We start from the raw sequence: 15,083 nt of genomic DNA, 5'->3' as shown, positions 1-15,083 counted from the left end.
GATGTGTGACAATAAATATCCTTATTGTTTAACTTGATCCAGTTGGGGTTTCTGTTACTTGTAGTCAAAGGTAACAAGGACAATGGTGAGGTGGGCTTCTGAGGGGTATTTGGCAGTCGGAGAGGTGCATTCTGAAAAGGACGAAACCTTTCTAACTTCGACCCTGGGCTTGGACGCTTTGCACACTGTTTCCCTTTATGTTCTCCCAAAAGCCCCAGTGGGCTCAGTGGTGGTTCAGCGGTACAGTTCTCGCTTTCCTTGCGAGAGACCTGGATTCTGTTCCTGGCCAATGCGCCTCATGTGCCACTCCCTCCTGCCTATCCGCGGAGGCTTGGTGTTGCTGTGATGCCGAACAGGCTTCAGTGGAGCTTGCAGACTAAGATGGAGTAGAAAGAAAGACCTGCTGATCTACTTCTGAAAATCAGCCAGTGAAATATCCTATGGATCACACCGATCAGGTCCCCTACCAGCGGAATGGCGCAGGGCCGGGGTTGCCATGGGCTGGGCGCCCACTTGAGGGCAGTGAACAGCAACAGCTCCATAAGGTAGGAATCAGGAGGCCTGGAGAGCAGTTTGCTAAAGGTCACACAGCTTGTAAGATTCAGAGCTGGGTCTGACCAAGTGTTCACAACTGCCCATTTCTTACCTTTTCTTTTTTTTTACCCGGCTTTTCTTCGGGCTTTCTTCCGTTCTTGTGACTTGGGTTTTTCCCGTTGCTGGAAAAGGCTTTAAAAACTTGGACTTTGCCCCCCTTAGCAGCTTCTTCTGGGACTTGGCTGACAACAGTGAGACACTTTTCCTGTCGGACCGAATGGCCATTTCCCCTTGCCTGTCCGGCTTTCTCCCAAAAGATTCTGCTTATCTCTGCATGCCCCTCTTTATAAAAGAGAAGCCTTTTTCTGTTTGATTTTGAGATGCTTGCAGTTTTCCGAGTGGGGAAAATTTTCCCTGTTGCAATACTCTTTCTTTATGAAGAAAGCTTCTCCCTATCAAAGTCTGGATTTGTCTTTCTTTGACAGGTCAAACCCAGGTTTCCCACATCCTCAAACTCCCCACCCACAGTACTTTAGCATAGTGGGCAGCTGGTGGGAAATTCCGGCGTCCCAAGATGTCAGAGAGGACAAGAAAACGAAAAGCCTGTTGCCACTGAGGCCATTTCAACTCATGACCGCCCGTGTGTTACAGAGTAGAACTGCTCCATAGGGTTTTCTTGGCTGTAAACTTTACAGAAGCAGATTGCCAGGCCTTTCTTCCATGGCACTGCTGAGTGGGCTCAAACTGCCAACCTTTAGGTTAGTAGCTGAGCGCGAACTGTTTGCACTACCCAGGACTCCATGAAAGAGGGCAAGTTCTAGAAATTACCACTCCACCTCCACACCTGCAATTGTAGAGATGAGGGGACTGAAGCTCAGGGAGGGGTGGAGCAGGGGGTCTGTGTGAGCTCTGAGCCCAGGGCTGCTGACTGGTGCTCCTTCCAGTTAGGGCCTTTGCCCACTCTATCACCCTCCTTCCCCCCACCCCCTTGCTTATACCACAGCAGCTGGCCCCTGTCCACTCACTGCTGATACCTGGGCACCTCTATGCCAGCTGCCAGTGAGTTCTCATCCTGGCCTAGCTGCTATGGTGCCTGGTGACCTTCAACAAGTGTTCTGCCATCGCTGGACCTTTGGCCTTGTGTCTCATGTATGCAAAAGGCATTGAGGCAAGTCTCTGCATCGAGGGGCACCTCCCCCATCCAGACTAGTTAGGCAGCTAAGGCAGCCAGAGAGGGCCCGGGGGTGGGACGGGGGCACACTCATTAAAGCAGGCAGTGCCTCCTCCCCCTTGGGACTGCCTGCTGATTGGTTCCTAATTTTCTGGGCAAATGCAGGGCCATGTGTGAGATGGCTCTGGGGAAATCAGGCCGAGGATTGGGTTGGGTTTGAAGCCAACGTCCCCAGGGTCCCCCTGCGTCCCACTCCTCCCCATCGCCGTCATTCTGAGGCTTCTTCAAACGTCTTTGCTTTTAAGTGAAGGCTGGGGCTCCAGAGGGGTGCCTCATTCTCTTTTTGCCATGCTAGACATGACCAATGGTAGACAGACAACAGGAAGGACTTCTGGGAACACCAATCTTCTTTAGGGCCCCTGGGAATTTTGGGACCATGGTGTAGGGCAAACTCTCACTTAAGTGCAGACTATGGTAAGAGGTCAATCTGGCCATTCCCCTGGACCCAGCCATGATTGTCCCCTCCTCCCCCATACACACATGCGCAAACACATGCCCCTCCCCTCCAACCTGATAGTATCTTGTCTTGTGTATTTCCACCTCCGCACCTTTGCCCTTGCTGTTCTCAATTGCTCTATACCTCTCCTGCTCCTATTTCAAAATTCAAGACTCCTGTCCCTGGGTGCCCTTCCTAATCATCCAGCTTCACATCCCTCTCTCCTCTGATTTTTACAGCTCTGACAGGCCCTTCTGGTTTGTGGTTGGGTTTTACATTGCCTTGTGTTGATGTTTACCTTTTTCACATGTGTGGTATTATCTTCCACAGACTGAGATTTCCCTGAAGGCAGCTTCCCCCAGCGCAGACAAGCATGGCCCTCAGTATGCAGTGGGATTCAGTAAACTCTTATTGAACAGTCACATGAATGACTGAATGAGTGAGGGAATGAATGAATGAGTAGGTGAGTTACTACAAGTGTGAAGCAGTGAGAGGGTGAATGACGGAAGGAGCCATACCTGAGGGCATCCATTCTGGTTGACCCGAGGAACATCAAAGTTCATCACCGACGAGATAGGGAAGGATAGGAGGGTGATGGGGAGCCCCAGGAATGCTGGGTCTTGGTTTATCTGGCTGAACCTGCACAGGCAAAGAGACAGGGGTCAGCAAGGGAGTGCTCGCAGTGTCCAGCATTCTTGACCCTGTGCCCAAGCCTAGCAGCCATGGGCTACCACTTTGGAGCCACCAGGTTCACTTAAGAGAGGAGACTCCAGTGGCCCATTTAGTCCACGCCTGGGCCTTGCGGCATAGGTGGTGGGCTGTGGTCCTTCTGATGCTGTCCAAAGCCATGCGACAGCTCATCTTGGTCAGGAGGTGGGCTTCAGCTGTGACACACTGTGACTTTCTGTGGCCTTAGCCACATCTGAATGCCTCTGCTGCTGTCGCATCTTTAAAATGGGCCTTGCATTTCTTGCCTCCCCTTTGGAAGGCTGTCAGAATAAACTGCCCCCGAGGCAGGAATCCTCGTTTAGGCTTCAGGGGCGTGGACAGCCCGCAGGGGTGGGATTCAGGGTGTGTGTGTGTGTGTGTGTGTGTGTGGGTGTGGGTGTGGGTGTGGGTGTGCGAGCGCGCACTGAGCTCATCTTCATTCCTCCAACAAGCAAGGAGGGGTCACAGATCAGAGGAACACCATAGGCGGTGCAGAGGAGTCAGGGAGTCCTTCTGGGCCATCAGTGTCACTGGAAGTGACAGAAGCAGACACTTGCTGCCCAGGAGGTGGTGCGGGTCTAAGGGGCATGTGTTCATTGGGGAACTCCCCCCACTGCCTCCAGGGGCAGAACTAGCCCAAATCCCCCCCTGAGAACTGTGAATGCGATAAGCCCAGAAGGAGGTCTGGGGGAGGAGTTGGACAAGTTGGGGCTGGAGCCAGGGGCCTCCGGGAGGGTGAGGGAGGGCACTTCCAGTTAGGGCTAAGTTCTGGGATGACCCTTAGGCCTCTTCCTTTGGGGAAAACCACAGTCTGGAGCCTGTGGCCTTGACCTGGGTAGGAGGGGACTGTAGATGAGGTGGGCTTGAGATGGGGAGGCCGGTTTGGAATGGCTGAGGTACCACTGGGCAGGGACTGAGGACCCCCCTCCTCCTCCACACACTGGCTCCTCTCAGCATTTCAGGTCTGCTGCAGACACTCAGGACCCCACTTCCCTGCCCCTAGCCTGGCTTCAGGAGCTGTCTGAGCTGTCCGTTTCCAGAAGCCTCCGCTCTCCCTGTGGAAAGGTGTGGTCTGCTTCGAGAAGCTTACTGGGACCTCAGACCCAGTGGGCAGGTTTGAAGGGCCTTGGAGAGAGGGGAGGTTTCAGGGGCTCCTGGAATCACAGACTGCAGCGACAATGACAGCCTCTCCCCTTCCTCTCTCCTCTGCCCTCCCCCGCCTCCTCGTTCATGTCCACCTGGATGCCACTCACTTAAACTCCCTGTAGTTGGGAACTACTCGGGCAATCACCACCATGGGGCTGGGGTTGTTGGCCAGGGGCTCATTGACTCCCCGGAGAAAGACCTGGGAAGAGAAGAGGCAGGTAAACCCAGTGACACGGCCACCCCACACGCCATCTTTCTTTCCCAACAATGGCTTATCCCTGCCTCACACCTCTGGTCCTGCTCTTCCCTCCTCCCTGCTGTACTTGGTTCTGTCTTTGTTCAAGGCTACCCTCCTCCAGGAAGCCTTCTCTGTCTGGCTGAGGCCATGCCCCTTGGTTTCCCATCCTGTGATTCAGTAGTGGCTCTCTTACACCAGCTTTTCTTAGGGAGAGGGTGTGGGCTAAGAGGCTGGACCTGGGCAGGAGGTCAGGAGAGCTGTGTTCTCATCCTGGCTCCTGGGGTAGGGGTGGTCCTGGCTACTCTCAATTTCTGTCAGTTAAAGAGGGCTGAACATTCTTGTCCTGGCTCCCTCCCAGGATCATGAGGTGTCTCTGAGTTGATCGCTTGTGAGAACATTTTGTAAACTGTGAACGCCAAGCCCAGGTCTGGTTTCTCGAACCACACTGAGCTTTCTGAGACCTCCGATTATGGCTGAGGTCTCCCTGGATCCCCTTGGTGCCTATCATTGTGCCTGCCTCACAGCAGGGCTTTCCAACGAATGTTGGTGGCTTGGAATGAAACTGCAAACATCAGAACTTTGGGCTCCTCTTGCTTCATAAAATCCCAGTCATCATTGCTCCCATACTCCAATGAGCTTGCAGTCCTCTGTTCTCCTAAGGACCTCTCTGAACTCCAGTCCTCAATGCCTTTTCCTCTGGACTTCCACTGGCATAGCTTATTGGGGGCACCAGGAAACACTAGGGCAGAGGAAGGACTCCTGGCAGGAGGCAGTTGTGGGGAAGGGCAGAGCAGGATAAGTGGGCAGCTTCCCCAGGGAATGGGGGCCAAAAGCTTTGTTCTGACACTCACTGACCATCTGCTCTAGGCTCTGGGCTAGGCACTGTAGAAGACATGGATTTCATGCCCACCCACCTCCACTGCCATCCCAAGAGCTCCTGATCTTCTGGCTCCTGACTCCCACTTCTGCCAGCTCCCCTGCCCCCTCTCTGTGTGCCAGCCTCTTTTCCTCCCACTCTTGCAGCATGCCCAGCTGATTTCTGCCTCAGGGCCTTTGCACATGCTGATCCCTCTGCCTGGACTCGGCCTCTTCTCATGGCTGGCTCCTTGTCATCCTTTAGCTTAAGCACCGCCACCTCCGAGAGACCGTCCTTGATCACTCTTGCTGAGCACCCCCCACCCATTCTTTCTCATCTGCTGACCTGTCTCTTCCATAGCATGTATCACTAAAGCTTGTGATTATTATCATTTATTTCTTGTTTCTTTTCTGTCCATTTGACTAGAGCCCAAGCCCCGCATGAACAGGGACCATGTCTGTCTGTTTGACTACCATTAATCCTCAACTTTTAGCAAAGGTGCTTAGCACATACATAATACCCAAAAAAACCAAACTTGTTGCTGTTGAGTCGATTCTGACCCACAGCAACCCTATAGGACAGAGTAGAACCGCCCCATATGGTTTCCAAGGAGCGCCTGGTGGATTCGAACTGTTGACCTCTTGGTTTTGCAGCTGTAGCTCTTAACTGCTACACCACCAGAGTTTCCACATATGTAATAGGCACTCACTATATGTTTGCGGGATAGATGAGTGTGATATTAATGAGAGACAAGGGGAGAAGAGGGGAGATTGTGTGTTTATGAGTGTGAAAGAGAGAGAAACACAGTGCCATGGGAGGGGGGAGGAGACAGGCAGTGGCCTCAGAGAGACTGGGGTTGAGCTGGTCTTGGAGGATGGCCAGGGATCTTAATTCCGTAACACTGATGGAAAGAAAGAAAAGCAGGAAAAGGAAAGGGCTGGAGTCCTGGACACAGCTGAGGGGCCACGCCGCAGGCACACGTGTGAGGGGAGAGGCCCTGCCAGGTCTCCTCCAGCTTGACCGCTACCTCACACCTTCCAGCCTGATCATTACGTGACCTTGGCCAGTCCTTGCTCCACTCTAGGCCTCAGCTTCCCCAACTTGTACACTCAGGGTTAGACCATAATCTCCCCAGTCCTTCCAACTCTTACCTTCGTGGGAGGAAAGGGCCCAGGAACAGGGATTATTCTGAACACCCTCTCTCTATTGCCTCCTCTTCCTTAGCACCTCCCAAAGCTGATTGCCAGCTAACCTCACACAGGTGTGAGCAGATAAGGGCATAAAATAGTTCTCAAGGTGTTTTGGGGGCCCTGGGTGGTGCAAATGGTTAACTTGGGTAAATTACTTGGTGGCTGGCTAACTGAAAGTCTGGAAGTTCAAGTCTACCCAGAGGTGCCTCGGAAGAAAAGCTTGGTGATCTACTTCCAAAAAGTCAGCCATTATAAACCCTGTGGAGCACAGTTCTACTCTGACACACATGGGGTTGCCATGATTTGGAGTCATCTTGACGGCAACTGGTTTTTAAGGCACTTCAGACCTCATCGGGGCCTCTGGAGACTAAAGTCCCTTTATGATATTCAAAGGTATAAATCTGTAATGGTGGAATTTCAAACTTTGGATGGCGTGAGGGTCTGGGCCTGAGGACTTTCCTGGAGAGCTATCGGGCTTTATTGCTCAAGGGGCTCCAGCAGGTGTAAGGGCTGGGAGGTGGCTCTGAGAGGTTAGGTGGGCACTGGGGTGCTAACTTACACGTGTTCTGTGTCGACACTGACGCAGTGTGAATGAGACAGCTGCCCAAGTACACCTGCTTGTGACGGAGCTCGGTGAGTAACAGAAGAAGCGATTTTAGCTCCCGCTGTGCTGACCTGCTTGCCATCAGAAGCAGACATGGCTCACTGGCTGTATGCTCAGACACAAACAGGGAGGTATCTGTGCTGGGACGTGGTACTGGGCAGGGGAGTGGGCGGCGTGCTGGGGGGCAGGGAGGCCGAGACTTCTGGGTCTATGTCCTACACTTCTACCAGTAAGTCAGGGGGCTGGGGTGGGGTGGGGCAAGCCACAGCTGCCCCCCTGCAGACCTAAGGTTCTGTCTGGGTCTTGGGGATGTGGTCCCTCCCTGTGGGGTTTGGCTTGAGGACAGAAAAGCCAAGATGTTGCCACTCTTGCAGGTTCTGTATACACGTGAGCTGCTGGCTGTCCTCGGGAAGGAACAGGACACATGATGGCATCTGAGGGCTGGCTGTGGGGAAGCAAGTGTGGACCAGGAGCTCTAGGCACCCCTTGGGTCTCAGTAGCCCCAGTTGTGAAATGGGGCTTAAGAACATTTCGTGCCCTGCCAGGCTCACAGCGCTCGGGGGAGGATCAGATCAGCCATGGTGGGGCACGGGAAGCCCAGAGCTTGGACCCCACTGACTCCCACCCTGATTATAGCCCTGAGCAGTTTGAAGGCTGGGGGAAAGGGGAGGGGCCGGGGCCCTGGACCATGTCTGCCCCGTAGCATTGCCAGTCCCTCTGGAGGCTGCTGAAAGGCCTAGGAGTGGCAGAAGGAGGGTTGTGTGTGGAAGTTGGCCCCGAAAGAGCTCTGCAAATAGTTCATCAATGAACGAATACCAAATCAGCAGGCCAGTCAAATCTCTTCAGAAGCAGGAGTCAGGAAAAGGTGGGAGAAGCCCTAAAATTTTTGCTTGGGGAACCTAGGCCCTAGGTCAGGGGTCGCTACCCCAGGAGGGAGAGGAGGAGATAGAAAACAGCCAGGACTGTGGGCCAAGTGGGAGAACAGGGCTTCCCCTGAGGTGATTCAGGGAGCCAGTGGGCTGTGGGAGTCTCGCACCCTCCCTGCAGTACGGGGGACGGGTGGGAGGAACAGAGCTGTGGTGAGGGATCCTTCCTCTCACTTCCAAGGACAACGAGGGAAGAAGAGGCTAAGGCAGGCCTGTGTGCCTGGAAAGTTCTGGAAAATGTTAGGCGTCATCATCATCATCATCATCATCATCATCATCATCATCATCATCCCTATCATCCCTGCCATCCCAGGGATTTTCTACAAACCACTTCTTTCGAAAGGCTCAGTCACTTCTTCATTTCTTCCCCAGACACCCCATTTCTACACCCTCAGGCCAGCCAGAGGTGACCAAGGATAGGGCATGGGGTCTGCTTAAAGCTTAGTGTCCTGCCCACCCTACCCTCCCGGGGCCTCCGTCCCAGAACCTCCAGAGCCGTGTGCTTGCAGCCGATGTAGCGGGGAATGAAGCTGCCCCTCCGTATGACTGTCGCGAACAGCTGGGTCTCGGCAGTGGCTTCACCAGATTTCCCAGACTGGGTGGGCTGGGGACAGGGTGGAGGAAGAAGACACATAAGAAGGCGAATGCGGAGAGGGTCGACCCGGCCATAAATCCAGCCCTCTGCAGACGGTCATTTGGCATTGCTCCACTGGGGCTCCAAGTTGATAATTAAAGCTCATGGTCCCTGTGAGCTCTTCCAGGGAGATCAATATAATAAATCTTCCTTTTTCTATTTGAATATTTCATCGCCCTCGCAAGGACCACTGGAGGCCTGCCTGCTCTCTTTGTAAAGATATGATAAGGAGGCCTGGGGAGTAAGCGGACTGAGAGCTGGGAGGCCTGGGCAATTCTGCCAGGGTTATGCTTAAGTGCTGTGTCTCCCGGCATAGCTCACTGATCTCTCTGGGCCTTCACTTCCCTGTCTGCCAGATGCCCCATCCTGAAGCTACCCTGGGCTCTGTAAGACGGACCTGGGGTTCTCCTTGGGATCTGGTGAAGGAAGGTAAGGTCCCTGGGCCATGACTAAACTAAGAGTTGTAGGGAAAAGTCAGTGACGGGGCCTGGGGGAGCGAGGGAAGAGGGGAACAAACCCCAACAGAGCACCTGCTACCTGCCAGGCTGCCTGCTAGGTGCTTTATGCTCAGCATTGCGTTTGATCATCCAGATGACCATGCTACAAGGTATAGTGTCTGCATTTTGCTGATGCAGAATGGAGACCTGGGGGACTAAGCAGTTTCCTATGGACACCTGGAGTCCCTGGGTGGCACAAAGGGTTAAGGCCCTCAGCTGCTAACTGGAAGTTTGGAGGTTCAAGTTCACTCAGAGGCATGTCAGAAGAAAGGTCTAGTGATCTACTTCCAAAAAATCAGCTGCTGAAACCTTTTGACCACAGTTTTCTTCTGACACATATGGGGTCGCCATGAGTCGGACATAACTCAACAGCAACTCGATTCATGGACATCCAGCTAGTAAGCAGCAGAGCCGGGGTATAAGTCCAGACAATCTGACTTCAGATTGCTCTTTTCTCTAAACCACTCTAGGGGTCTGGAGTGCGTGTAGGGGCAGGGGAAGGTGGTGCTTCTGCTTATCTGTGACCCAGTGCCAGGCACACAGTAGGCGTTTAATCAGTACTAAAGCAATGAGAGAGTGAATTCTCCCTTCCACTAATCAGCACTGGGGAGGGGAGCCAGGAAGCAGGGCTGGCCCAGGAGGTTCAAGCCATGGACTGAGGGGCCTTGAGGCCTCCCCACTTGAGGATCACCCCCAGTTTCCCACTATGGGGTACATTCCAGGGAACGCTTCATCTCTCACATTCTCCAATTTTCCTGGACCTTCCTCCTGCCCAGGCAGCATGTGGAGGCAGCACAGAAAGAACTGGCTTGGGAGACAGAGTGACCTGGGTTCACTCTTGACTCTGCCATTCACCAGCTCTGTGACCCAGGGTGAGGGGACTCCTTTCCCCAAGCCCTCAGTCTCCTGTATGCAAGATATAATTCACCCTGGGGATTAGAGGTAGTGAGTAGTGTCTAGCAAGGGACCTGAAACATAGTGGGTACTCTGTAAATACTATGTTTCTTCAGATTTCAGATATACTCACCTCTTTTAACGTATGTGAAATCAGAATACATCTTTAATTGGTGCATTCATTTAATGTGGTAGTTATTCCAAGGGCTGCTTTATGGAGATGAATCTAGAGAATCCCAAACTCTTATGGAAATCATTCCATAGTGCGAGGTGAGCATGGGATGCCCAGAGCTAGTCTTGGGAAGAGCTGGAGGCATCAAGGTGGTTGCTACCAGCTTTCCACCCACCTGCCCCAGGCCCATGTGGCCCCCAAGCCCGGGGCTGTGACTTACCTTCACCAGTTTAAAGTGGTAGGGGTGGAAGACACGCAGGTACTTAATGGGGATTTGGTAGGACAGCAGCTCCTCTTTCTTTTTGTTATCCATCACCTTGAGCACCACATCTGGAGAGAGAAGAAGTGGGCAGAGTCAGGACAAGGCTTAGATGACCACTCACCCTCCCAATGAGGTGAGATAGTGAGAGGTAACAGACGTTACTGAGAGCAGGAGCTTGGGGACCACACTGAGGAATCAATATGCACGCACACATGTGGGACACACAAATGCATGTGGAGATGCGTGGAGACACAACCCCACAAGCACCGTTTGAGCCTCTGCACAGGGCAAGACCCCATGATGGATGCTAGTAGGGCCCAAAGATGCAGTTCTCTCCTGTGGACCAGAAACTCCCAACCCCAGGATGGACACACATAGAGCTAAGCCCAACCACCCATGGCAATACACACACATTCACACACACACAGATACACACGCAAGCAGGAAGAGTACCCCTTCCCCAGTAAGAAGGTCCCTTCTTCTGTTCACATGCACCCTCACCAGATCATCAGGCAGGAAGGGAGGGATTATCTCCTACATGTTGCTTATGGGGAAACTGAGGCTCAGTAAGAAAAAGTGTTCTGCCTAAAAAATCCTTCAATGCAAATATCAATAAAAACTAACTCCAAATAAATGCAAACAGAGTCTAAACACTAAGAACAATGCACTTCTCAGTAAACTCCCTCCAAAGAGATCACATTTTGTCATTAAAAGGCATAAACTTTGGAATGAATTCTAAGGAAAACACCAATGACTAGGAAATAATCATGGTGGTACTACATAGTGAGCACCTACTGTGTGCTACGCACGGGGATGGGCACCCGTCAGTCATTATTTCAATAAACCTTTGGCACGATCCCTTGAATAGGTATCAGTATCTCTGTTTTTGATGTGTGTCCACTGGAGCTGAGAGGGGTTGTATACATAACTTGATCAACATCACACAGCTAGGAAATGGTTGATGGGAGAGGCTGGATTTGGTGACCCCCAGCCTTCTTCCCACTCTGGAAGTCTATGATTCGAGGAAGAAGAGGAGATGGGGGAGGGAAGGGAAGGATGGAGGAGGGATGAGGGAGAGGGAAAAGAGAAGGAAAGAAAAGGAGGTAGAGAAGAGCCTGAAAGGGAGGGTGGAGAAGAAGAGGTCTCCCCTGCCTCTCTTTGAGCCGTGGGCATTTCAGCACCAGGAGCAGCTGCTGGCCCTAATATACTCAGCAGGCTGGGTTCCCCTTGGTTCTGGGTCACTTGGAGCTGGGCGAGTCATGTGGACCTGGGAGTGGGTCACCTAGACCTGGGGCTGTAGAAGGAAACTGAGGGTACTGCTAAATACTGTTCCTTTCCCCCTCCTCCAGCTAGCCTGGAGGCATCGAGAGGGAAAGATACTTGACAAGGCCCCTCAAGAGCTGGCCACATGGGATCCGTGCTCACAGAAAGGGGTGGGGGAGGGCAGCAAAAGTTCTTGGGTTGGCTTGAAGGAAGTAGGGTAAGGCAAGGGACTTGGTCCTAGTATCAAGGCACCAACTTGCTCTGTGACTTTAACAAGTCACTTAACCTGAGCCTTAAATTTCTGCTCTGAAAAATGTTAATACTTTAAAAAGGAAAACCCCTGTCTCTCTCCTAGGACTGTGGTAGGGATGGGAGTGTGGTTTTTAAGCTACAAAATTTTGTGCAAGTGTTCCTTGTGGCTGTCACTATTTTTCTCCTTGTTAATTTTCTATAGCCCACCCTACTCTCATCCAGCCCTAGGCAGACCTGAGGAAATTCAGCTGGGGGACTCCACTGCTCGTAGCCAAAGCCACAAGAGTAGCTGTGGAGGCTGCAGTCCCTGGGGCCCACTCCCCACGAGCCCTGAGTCCCCAAACCCGGTTAAGATTCGAAGAGGCTGGGAAAGAGGTGAGTGCCCTGCATTGCCCCCGCCTCTACCAGCAGATGATCTGTAACTGGGGGATGGCTGTCCGCCCCCCACCCCGGCCCTGTCTCCATGCTACAAACGTGCTTCATCAGCTTCTTCTCCGGGCATTGTGCCCTCCAGCTTCCTGCTGCTCCCTTTGTGCGGCCAACAAGCCATTTCTGCCGCCTGCCTGCTTTGGCCAGGACACAGGTTCTGAAACTCCCCTTTGCTTTTCATTAACACATCCTTATGCTTCCGCCTGCCCTTCCCCCGCCTCTTGGCCTGGCCCCCGCCTCCCCTACTCGCTACCACAGACATCACCACAGCAACTGGTCCCAAGCAGGTTCCAACAAGCATCCAGCTACTTCAATCTGCAAGGAGGCGCCTGCCAATATTCCTGGCCTGCCCAGGGAGTGTCCTCATCCTCCCATCCCTTCTGCCCCCATTTCTGCTGCAGATGGGCCTCAAGGCCATTGACTTCATCACACCCCTTCCTCTAGTCACCCCAGGTGTGTAGAACCCAGGGGAGGATCCCAGCCCAGGTCCACTCACCACAACCCCCATCTTCCCATCAGCCACATGAATGCACTTGCATGGGTTACACACACAGAACAACACAGGCAGGCACACACCACCACCCGGACGCTTCCAAGCACACACTCAGCACACTGTTGCAGCCAGACGCATCAGCACACACCTGCACAGAGACATACGCATACCAATAGGCACAGACACAAGTGTGTACTCACACACACAGTGTCCACACACATAGGAACCAGCCCACTGGCAACCACAAAGACAAGCTTACACAGGTTCACACATGCGTTCGCAGGAAATCCTAGGTCAGTTTGTCTTCCTCTTAGCATTTGCTCAAACCTTCCCAACAGCTCCACCTATCCCCCTTTACAGGCAGAAAAAAATAATTCTCTGGTTTGACCTAGAGCTAGCATCTTCCCTTTTATCGATGTTCCCCCTTCCTTCTCCCTGCAATTCCCATAGCCTCTAGCTTTTTGCTCTTTGTGAGATGAATGAAGAGTTCTGTCCAAGGCCTTGGCAAGATTTTTTTTTTTTTTTTTTTGACAGTGTTCAAGGGAAGGGGCAAAGTCTCTTCTCTCAGGGAGGGGACCACCTGCAAGAAGAGAGATGGAGGTCCTTCTGACCACAGAAGGCCAGAGATGTCCTGGGCACCTCTCTGTGCAGCCCCGGCACCCACTAGCGAGTACTCTGTGTGCCCAGCCCAAGCTCTGGCGCAGAAGTGGAAACCAGATTGGCCCACAGTGTGAAAATACAATTGTGAGCACACGTGTGCGTGTACATGGGTGCCTGGGGGCTCAGTCTAAGCCCTGCCTTGAAACATCGAAACTGTCTACCAATGCTGGAATTTGCCAAAACCAGGGGACTGAAAGGGCTCCCTGGGGGTGAAGGGGAGACAGCTGTTAAGCAGTTTCTACAAGAGCAGACCCCAGCCCTTGGGAAGCCCTGGGGTACTCCTCTCTGATGGTGGGCGGTGCCCTGGGAAGGCCTAGGCAGGGATAAGGATCCAGTCTAGGGACATTTTTAAAAATGTAAAAAAAAAATCAAGTTGAGGCAGATAGAACACTGGACTTTTGCGAGAACATGTAATGCTGAGTCCTAGGCCCTCTGCTTACTGACTACTTGAACTTGAGCAAGTTCTTTAGATTCCCTGCACCTCAATTTACTCATCCAAGCAATGGAGCAGCACAGCTCCTCCTGAGAGGCTGTGCCTCTGCAAGAATGACGGGTGGGGACGTGCTAGGAAGCTGTAATGTGCTACTGCAGTGGGAGACGGTGGTAATACCATGAAAATAATAACAACCGTCATAAAAAAAGATAAGCTTTCATTGTCTGGAAAATTCTTTTATGTGGAACAACTCATTTTTCGAGCAGACTAGGGAGATGATGCGTGACAGGATTATAATTTTTTTTTCCTTTAAAATGCTTTTAACTGAGCCCCAGGAGGTGTTCAGGTGGCTTCCAGCTGAGTGGTGGTGAGGTTCTGCCACTGTCTTAAGTGGTTCTCTGAGTCACACCCCCTGTCCCACGCAGTCATCACCACCCGGCCCCCAGCCTCACCTTCTCGCCCGGCGTCCTCAGCTTGGATCTCTACTTTCACTGTGTCCCCCCAGATGGGGGCTCTGGTGGGCTCCAAGGTCACAGATGTGACTGCCTTGGAGTTCTTGCTCTGTGAGTCCTTGGATGTGGTTTTCCTGGGGAGGGGACCGGCAGGAGTGAGTCCGAGAGAGTGTCCTGCCTGCTGCTCCCCCACCCCACCCTCAGACTCCACTGTCCGTGAATCTTGAGCAAAAGATGGACAGAGCCTCCCAGGCACAGACAATCCAGTCACCCAGGCCCAGGGGACCCCAGGCTTCGCTCCTCAGCTGTTCTGCCTGCCCAGGTGACCACACTGTCTCCATTCCCACCTGCTGAGACTGTCACCTGAACTCAGGCCACAGAGGCCCTGGTCAGGGGTGAGGGTAGGAGTGGACGCCTGGCCTGTCTGACTTCCTGCCCCTGCCAGAGGAAGGCTTTCCAGCATCAGCCGGCGTGCCTACATGCTGCCTCCCTATCGTCTTCTCTGGGTTCTGCTCAGTGGGTGGTGCCCTGCACCTAGCTGTCCTCTCTCTTGACCTTCACTCCCTACCCCCCATCTCTATGCCCTTTTATGGAGCACACAGCTGCTGCTGCTTTCTGTGGTGCCCACTGTGTGCAGGGCCCTGGGCTGGGCACGGGGCTGGGGTGGTGGTGGTGAGGGGTTTCCAACCCTCAAGCACTCACAGGCTGTGCAGGGCCAGGCTGTCAGGGTGAGGTGGGAGCTTGGGCCCTCTGCATCCCGGTGCACCCCACAG

General features: G+C 53.0%; 1 protein-coding gene across 1 annotated transcript in view; it reads right to left on the bottom strand.

Annotated features, from left to right (window-relative positions):
- CCDC33 (coiled-coil domain containing 33) overlaps positions 1-15,083 on the bottom strand; it is a 123,391-nt gene that overhangs the window by 65,785 nt on the left and 42,523 nt on the right. Inside the window, 5 exon segments of the mRNA XM_004374816.1 lie at positions 2,720-2,840; positions 4,163-4,254; positions 8,357-8,473; positions 10,287-10,396; positions 14,311-14,444. Coding sequence (XP_004374873.1) covers positions 2,720-2,840; positions 4,163-4,254; positions 8,357-8,473; positions 10,287-10,396; positions 14,311-14,444 — 574 coding nt within the window.

Source organism: Trichechus manatus, unplaced genomic scaffold, assembly GCF_000243295.1.
Source record: "Trichechus manatus latirostris isolate Lorelei unplaced genomic scaffold, TriManLat1.0 scaffold00030, whole genome shotgun sequence".
Lineage (NCBI taxonomy): Eukaryota > Metazoa > Chordata > Mammalia > Sirenia > Trichechidae > Trichechus > Trichechus manatus.
The sequence above is the reverse complement of the archived record's forward strand: the minus strand, read 5'-3'. Positions and strand labels throughout refer to the sequence as shown.